At 44.9% G+C, this 8,656-nt stretch overlaps 2 protein-coding genes across 2 annotated transcripts; both read right to left on the bottom strand.

Annotated features, from left to right (window-relative positions):
• Window positions 1–902: 902 nt before the first annotated feature.
• On the bottom strand, window positions 903–3,829 carry LOC146524152 (uncharacterized). Its single transcript, XM_085183359.1, has one exon. The coding sequence runs from the start codon at window positions 3,137–3,139 to the stop codon at window positions 1,625–1,627; it is 1,515 nt and encodes a 504-aa protein (XP_085039485.1). The 5' UTR covers window positions 3,140–3,829; the 3' UTR covers window positions 903–1,624.
• A 2,697-nt stretch (window positions 3,830–6,526) lies between these two features.
• LOC146524151 (uncharacterized) lies at window positions 6,527–8,253 on the bottom strand. The gene has a single exon (XM_085183370.1). It carries the CDS (start codon window positions 8,007–8,009, stop codon window positions 6,585–6,587), a length of 1,425 nt encoding a protein of 474 aa, XP_085039496.1. The 5' UTR covers window positions 8,010–8,253; the 3' UTR covers window positions 6,527–6,584.
• Between the last annotated feature and the right edge of the window lie 403 nt (window positions 8,254–8,656).

The raw sequence follows: 8,656 nt of genomic DNA, 5'->3' as shown, positions 1-8,656 counted from the left end.
AAGGCCAGTTTGACAGTGGGTTTTTCCAGGGAGAGCTAACCTTTGCTTGTATAGAAGATAGAAGCTCAGTCCGACAGCCCGAGGTGGAGCTCACTATGGAAACGTACACACGGATGCTCACACTCACACAAAACACACATATGGAATCTGAAACTGTACCCAAAAAGAAATACATGGCAGACACTCGTGCTGCATGGGCTGCCAAAGAAAATCTGTTTAAATCTGTTTTAAAATGGGCAAAAAAGCAGAAGCTTGCATTGTTCTGTTAATTCCAACAGGAACACTCAACACATGCAACACTACAGACCACACAGAAGGCACCTAGGTGTATGAAAACAGCCTACACCCATTCATACACGTACAATAAGTGTATGAATTGGTGAATGAGGCATGTTGTATAAAGTGCTTTAACCCTTTAAAGCCGGTGGGAGCGTAAGCTAGCGCAATAATTTTTTTTGCATATGAAACACGAGGAGTTGTACTTACATCTTATGCCATCAGCTTGTCCTAAGTCACAGTTTCCTTCCACATATAGCTTTGCAAAAACTGCATAAAAAGCACTTGCAGCAACAAAAACATAATATTCCAGAAACACTCTTTGCTGATCCGATCAGCTGTTTGTAACACTTCCTATGTCCATCAGCACGAACTATCGCATGTCCGCCATGTCCTGCCCGAAACCGGAAGTGACGTCATTTTGCGGAAATGTAGTTTTTTACCATCAGGGCCTCATGAGCCTATACTGGTGTTTTTAAAAGTTATGTTTGACTTTATGACTTTCTGTGTCGTTTCTGGGATGCTTAGGACTCATATTGCACTGCTGGAAATTATTGTTTATTTTGATGCATATGCTGTTTTTTTTGCAAATTCGCATTATAATATTTATTTTCGTTTTTCCTGCAGTATATTGATAGGTTTGTAGCATAAACCTATTCGCTGGAACGTTAAGGACAACTTGCTACACAGCAAAAAGCAAGACACAAGGCACCAAAGTTCTTTGTGTTACTCAAGCATGAGGGAGACCTGCCTGGAGCCAAGTGTCGTTCCACCACTTGACCTCCGTCAGACTCTCAGCCAGGTTCCCCATAGCACTCCTTTTATTGTGGTTACATGAATATGCATAGGGTCATTAACATATAACATCTTACATAGGTATACATGTGAACAAAGAATACTGTGTGTGTGTGTGTGGGGGGGGGGGGGGGGGGGGGTCAGAGTATGACCCCATAAATGACTTCCCGAAACATACTGGTCTGGAAAGTCCAGCAGTTCATGTAAACAAAAGGCACTTAAACTAAAACAGATATAGCTACGTTTATCCTACCATAAAACAATAAAACAAGGTACGACCTCTTCCCATGCTCCCAGGATGTAGGTGTGGATTCCAGAACACTCTGGAATGCACACCAAGCCTTTGCAGCCTGCTAAAGATCACACATCCTATCACTACACAATTGATTATACATCTCTAAGCATATATGGTTAAATATTTCCTAATACAAATGACAATAATAAAATCTAAACCCATCATCACCACCCTGTATTGTCATTTTTTAAGGCTATATGGCGTATATATATCTTCACCTCTACACCACTTGTCAACATTTTCAGTGCAGGCTTCATTTCATACAAACATATTAGCCTTAATATCCATGTCACTCTGCTGCAACAGTATGTAATTGGTAAAGGTGTTAGCAATCATTTTATTCACCATTGATCTTACACATGGCAAGCTGCAACCTGTAAACAAGCAAAGCAACGCCAATAATGTAAGAATGGGAGTCAAAAACTTTAAGAACATATTCCACCATGGTCCAGATGTCAACCAGGCTATCCAACCTCGTGACGCGTCTCCTCCTGATGTGCGGTCCGCCACATATTTCTGCAGAGCAGTTAAGTTCTGCAGCGCCTCATAGATGTCTCCTCCAGTCGTATATCCATCCAGGATAAACGTACAACACGTCTCTCCAATCAGCTTACACACTCCTCCTTGTGATGCTGTTATCAAGTCCAGGGTCAGCCTGTTCTGCAGTACCATCGTTCTGATGGCCTTTTGCTCCTCCGCTAAGATTGTTCCCAGAGTCTTAGTGAGATTAATGTGTCGCAGTAAGGCATACCGGTTGATCTCCACATGATCCCGCACCTCTGCAACTCCGATGTTTGGGATCAGACTTTGGAAGAATTTAGCTCCTCCACTCCAAATGCGGAATTCTCGCGGCACTCCAGTGTCTACTGTCACTCCAAAAGAGTTTGGTGAGGCTATATCCACCTCACGCTTCCGTCGGTTGCTAGGGTGATGTTCAACTCTGTCCATGAAGAAGACATGATCCGATAATTTCACCAAGGCACACAATCCTCCCCATCCCTCAGGGAGTGATAGATAGGCTTTATGTCCACACAGGAAATACCAATCAGCCAAAACTCTTGTTCCTTTACTGCTCGGCACCGTCCTTGCACATCCTGTCCACTTCTGACTTTTTGCTTTTACTGGTATTCTGTAAGCCAGGTTGAACTTGCATTCAGTCCTCCTTAATGTCAAGTTCTCAGCACACTTTGCACTGGTCAAGCATTTCATACACCTGCTCTCATTCTCTGGAGGGCAGTAGGTGTATATGTATCCACATAAGCGAAGTGGCAGCTCCCCCACTGACATTGATCCATTGTTCATCACACACAACGGCAATTGAGCTGTGTTCAGCTTGTTCAGCAATATTATGTCTGGCAGTGGGTCTGACACTTGAGGCCAGGCCAATAAGTCAGTTTGCCCAGAACAATTCACGTTTAGAAGTGGCGACTTACTCCAGGTGATGTTCAGAGGTGTACTATAGTTGGCCTTGGACCACAGGACTCTGTTGCCAGGATGAGTTGCTAAGCCCAACAGACACCAACTCCTGTCCTCTGGTATGCTGTACGGCCACAGTCCAGATGTATATGCGGATAATGGCATATGAGCACACACATAGCAGTCCGTCCTATTGTTCAAGTGAGCAGTTGTATTCATAAACTGCCACCAAAAGTTTGTAGAATAGCCATGAGGGTATTGGGTGTGGTTTCCTTGGACATACAGGGTCTCCACAGCTGACCATGATGACATCAAAGCCATTACACCCAGCAGGGTAGACAACACTTTACCAGCCATTCTGATGAGTACCTGTGGCTCAGTTGGTTTCTTCACCGGATTGAGACGAAGGGCCCTGGAGGCTTTCCCCCCCTTTGTACCCGGTCTTCCTGCCACTTACTCCAAGCTGGCCTGGATGTGTGTCACCTTTTTGCAGTGGCTTTGGTGTATCCAGGTGGGTCGTTCTGCGATCTTCACAGCTGTTGGTGTTGTCAGCAGAGCCTGGTATGGTCCGTCCCACCGTGGCTTCGACCAGCACTTCCTCTTTATGACCTTTATCAGCACCCAGTCCCCTGGCTTCAGACGTTCTTCCTGTACAGAAACAGAATCATCTGGCAGATCATTTGCACTCATGACTTCTTTGCTTTTAAGCATTTTAATCATCCAGTCTGCTAGTGTGTTTTCTTCTTCTGCTTTATCATTATCATTACAAAACACTGGAACTCTAAATGGCCTGCCATATATTATTTCAAAAGGCGTTAGGCCATTATCAGTTGGCGTGATTCTCATATACATTTTCACTAGCTCAATGCAGTCTACCCATGTTCTGCCTGTTTCCTCCATTGTTTTCCTGAGTCTCAGCTTTACTGTGCCATTAGTCCTTTCAACCAGCCCTGCACTTTGTGGGTGGTATGAGCAGTGGTTTTTCAGCATTATCCCCAGATGTTGTGACATTTTCTCAATTACTTCATTCACAAAATGAAGACCATTATCACTGTAAATAGTTTGGGGGATCCCATGCTCTGGGATCACATTTTTGCACATTCCTTTAGCCACTGAAATAGCATCTGCTTTCTTAGTGGGGACAACTTCTACCCACTTTGAGAACGGGCACACAATTACCAGGCAGTACCTGTAGGTGTTACAGTTAGACAACTCAATGAAATCCATATGGATTGCTTCAAATGGGTAGCTGGGTCTGGGAAACCTTCCTCTTTTAGGTCTGAGGTTCCCCTGAGCATTATGGTTACAACATATCAAACATGCTTTACAAAAATTTTTCCCAGTGTGAAAAACTGCCGTTCGACTGCTTCTAACATCCCGGCTGTTGAGACATGGCAAAGCCCATGGCTCAAAATTGCAGCAGTCCTATATAAGTTTTTAGGCAATATAGGTTTATCACAAAGATAGTAGACATCACCTCGCAGGCTTGCTCCTTTAGTGAGCCACAGCCGCTTCTCAGCTGGAGGTGAGTGTGACTGCATGTCTGCTAACACATCATGTGTGATGGGCATAGTTTGCTCCTGAGACGCCAGAATATGAACCCCATGTGTTCCAAGGGCCGCTTCCTTTGCAATTTTATCTGCAAAGGCGTTGCCAAGTACAGTGGGGTCAGTGCCACGTGTGTGTGCTGCACATTTACAAACCGCAACTTTACTAGGCAGTAAGACTCCTTTCAACAGGGCCTGCAAAAGTGTCGCATGCTCCACAGGTTTCCCTGTTGATGTTGTCATGCCTCGTCTTGACCACTGAGCGGCAAAGAAATGAAGTGTAGCATATGCATACTGACTGTCTGTATATATAGTCACTGCCTGCCCCTCAGCTGCTTTGCAGGCTTCCGTCAAAGCCACTATCTCAGCTGCTTGGGCAGACATGGAATGTGATAACTGCCCAGCACGAATGACCTGCACATCATCCACAACAGCAAAGCCCGTTTTAGTCTTTCCCTCTGCTGTTTTAAAACTGGAACCATCAACAAACCAAACCTTGCCCTCAGTGAGTGGTATGTCCGTTAAATCACCTCTAGGTTTACACTGTGTTTCTACATGTTCACTACACACATGTGGTGTACCCTCCTCCTCTGTGGGCAACAGTGTAGAGGGATTCAAAGTTGTACACCGCTTAATAGTTATGTGTGGCTGGGAGAGCAACAGTGACATTAAAGACAAGTGTCTTGCAGGTGACAAGAATGTCATTTTAGTCTGCAGCAATAAAACATCCACCTCATGTGGAACTAGCAGGGTCAAAGGGTGAAACAAAACAATTTCACCAGAACACTTTACGGCTTCAGCGGCTGCACACACAGATCGCACACAGTGAGGTAAGGCACAAGCCACTGGATCCAGCCTCTTAGAATAATAAGCTACTGGCTTCATTCCACCTCCACATTTTTGTGCTAACATGGATGTCATAAAATGCTCTTCACAGTCAACAGTTTGAACAAAAGGCTTGTTATAATCTGGAAGTCCTAGAACCGATGCTCCTGTCAGCATCTGTTTCAGCATACACAGAGCTTGCTCCCCCTCAGGGGTCCAACTTAAACTTTCTGACATAGCCAAAGGTTTACTGTACATCATATCTAATAATGGCTGCGCAATTTCAGAGTAATGGGGCATCCACGATCGACAGAAATTTAGCAACCCTAGGAATTGCATCATGTGTTTCTTTGTCACTGGCCTAGGTGCTGCCAAGATAGCTGTTTTCCTCTCTGGGTGTATGCTCTTCCCTGCTGCACTAAGCAGATGTCCTAAAAATTTCACTTCTGTCCTTACCCACTGTAGCTTTGAAAGTGAGGCCTTGTTACCTGTCTCAGCTAAGTGAGTCAGCAATGCCAATGATACGTCTCTACAGTTCTTCTCTGAATTGGATGCAATTAAAATGTCATCGACATATACCAACATCTGTGAATGTGATGGAATCACAAAATCAGACAGACAATTTGTAATATTTTGTGTGAAAATTGTAGGACTGTCACACGTGAAACCAAACCAGCCTTGTGAATTCTCATGTACTGGTATGGAAAAGAAAGCATTACTTAAATCTACCACAGTGAAGTGTGTCTTGTCTGGCTTAAGCTGATTTAACAAGGTGTGGGGGTCGGGGACGCATGGAGCTATACTCTCAACTGCCTGATTTACAGCTCTTAAATCTTGAATCATGCGCCACGACTGTGAATCAGCCTTTCTAACTGGGAAGATGGGTGTGTTACATACTGCTTGTGGAGCTTCAACTAGTTATCCCTGCTTTAATTATATCCTCTATTACTGGTTTAATGCCTTCCACTGCATCAGGCTTCAAGGGATATTGTTTCACTCTTGGCCTAAAATGATGAAATTCCAATTTTCATCATCATATCTCTTCCCAAGAGGTTCACCGGACAAGTTGGGCACATTACAACTGAACCCTGAGCTGCCTCTCCTGTGGTAGGATCTCTAATCCACACTGGTTTAGAGATTCTATGCTGATTTAACTGACCATTTGCAGACTTCACATAAATTGTGCCATTTGAAGGATCAACTCCTGACACATGATCCTTTAAAACAGTTTTATCTGCACCTGAATCACACAGAAATTGAACAGTTTTGCCTTGCACAGTTAACGTGCGAACTGGTTCTACTTCTTTCCCTGACAGATTTAACAATACTTCAGTTAAATCTAGAGTCTGAAACACGGGCTGTTGTAGATTCTGGCAAGCTAAGAGATCATTTGTACATGTATGTGTGTTAGCAGTGTCAACAGGTGCTAGTCATTTATTATAATAAGGGTTTCTTGGATCAGGGCGTTTATACTCTTCAGGCATGCGATCAGGACACTCCCTTGCGTGATGGCCCATTTCCCCACATGCATAGCACTTATCATCACTTTTACCACGGTTATCCTGGGGTCGCCATGGGCCTCTACCTCTCCTACTCCTGCCTCTGTTTTGCCCTCTTCCAGCCTGTCCCTGAAACAAAATTTCATCTACTAAAAAGGCAGCGGCCTCAGAGCTTTGTGGCTTCTTTTTTTTTTTATTTTTAATAACTTCCTGTGCATGGCGGGCCCAGTTCATGCATTCAACGGACCCGTCAGTGTTCTGATTAACATTTTGTTTTCTGATGAGAGCAGCAATGCGTGGATGGAAGCCATTCATCAGAGCATGTTTTAACTGCTGCTGATATGGGCTGGCCTTCTCTGCACTCTCTTCGAGGCCGCTATGTTCTTTGAAAACTTCCTCTAATCTCGCCCTGAACTCATGAACATCCTCTCCTTCTTTCTGCATGCATTGGGCGATTTTGTTGTAATCTACAGAAGCTTTAAAGGTATTTCTAAGATGCTCATAAACCCCATCAACTTGGCCTCTTAAATTTGCTTGTCCATAGGGTAGGACGGTATTACCATCCCTCCCTGTGTAGGTGCCTCGCACCCGAGCCCAGTTATATGTGAGACACTTCCTAAAAGTGGCTTCTGTTTCCTGACCGTTTAAGCGGTACGAGGAGCAGAGTTGCTTGTGTCGGGCGATAAATTCATCAACATTAGTCAACGGGTTTCCTAAACCTTTACATGCCTCTGCACATTCAGATTCAGTCCATGGCCTGTAAACACAAATAACACGGCTTTGGTCACTTTCAACACCAAAATGGGGATTCGCGACCTCCACCATGGGAAAGGTATCATGGAAAGGGTAGACAGGCATACCAGCTGCACTCGCCTCATCCCTTTTAGTTTTGGATCTAGTTCCATAAGGGCTTAAATATTGTGCTGCGGCATCCCCAAACTCCTGCCGTACTCTATCCTCCTCCTCTCTCTCTCTCTTCTCCTGCTCCTGCTTTTCTTCCTCCTTGCTGGCCTCTCTCTCCCTCTCTAATGCTGCTCTACGCTGTTGGTCCCTTAACGTCAGCACTACTGAAGTAGACCGCACCGTCTCATCTTCAGGTTTCACAGCTAATGCCTGCAAAGCTGCTCTCTTCGCGTTCACTGCCTCCTGTCTTTTCTGCGCCTGCTCTAACCACAGTTTAGCGGACGCCAGTTGTAACTCTCTCTCCTGTTTCAATTTCCCTTTTGCACAAGCTGCCTTTACTGTCAACTGTTCTACTAACATTTGACATTGTCCTACAACCAATTTACCTTTAAAATCATATTTTTTGCGCCAATGTCCTAAATACTTTGCGCTACCGGGAGCGAATTTCATCATAAACTTCTCGTCACCTATTATGGGAACCCATAATAACAACAACAGCTGGCGTCACAGACCACGTGTTCTGCTCCGCACCCACTCACACAAACACACTCACACAACAACAACAACAACAAAATAGGCCTATTGTCCAGCACAGTCTGGACCCCGCGGAACTTCTCAACACCCCACTGAGCGGTGGAGAACTCACTACAGTACCCCACAAAGCGGTCTGTATTTCACCCCACTAAGACGGTGAACCAAAATAAAGTTCAAACTGCGCAACTGTGCGACTTAATGCTTCTGTACAAAAAAACCCCACTGAGCGGCTTTGTACATCGCCCCACTAAGACGGCGAATTTTAGTCCCACTGAGCGGCCACGGACAACGCCCCACTGAGCGGCGAAGATGTACGATTATAGAAGTAGACTTTTTTATAAACTTACTTGGAGTTGCTTATTGCGTGTAGCATCAGTCCCGAATCTCGTCAATCGTCATCCATCGAGGAGAAAAAAGCAGACGGCTAATCCACCGGCCCGATGACGAATTCTCACGCCTCGGGACTTTGCTGCAAGACCTCTACAAGTCCTGACTGACGTCAGTCTGTCATTCCAGAACACTCTGAAATGCACACCAAGCCTTTGCAGCCTGCTAAAGATCACACA

This window comes from Neolamprologus multifasciatus, chromosome 2 (genome assembly GCF_963576455.1).
Source record: "Neolamprologus multifasciatus chromosome 2, fNeoMul1.2, whole genome shotgun sequence".
Taxonomy (NCBI): Eukaryota; Metazoa; Chordata; class Actinopteri; order Cichliformes; family Cichlidae; genus Neolamprologus; species Neolamprologus multifasciatus.
This window is presented reverse-complemented; position numbering and strand designations above follow the sequence as displayed.

What these genes read in the sequence shown, in the direction of transcription:
- LOC146524151 (XM_085183370.1), bottom strand. Translation starts at nt 8,009, where the DNA reads ATGATGAAATTCGCTCCCGGTAGCGCAAAGTATTTAGGACATTGGCGC.
- LOC146524152 (XM_085183359.1), bottom strand. Translation starts at nt 3,139, where the DNA reads ATGGCTGGTAAAGTGTTGTCTACCCTGCTGGGTGTAATGGCTTTGATG.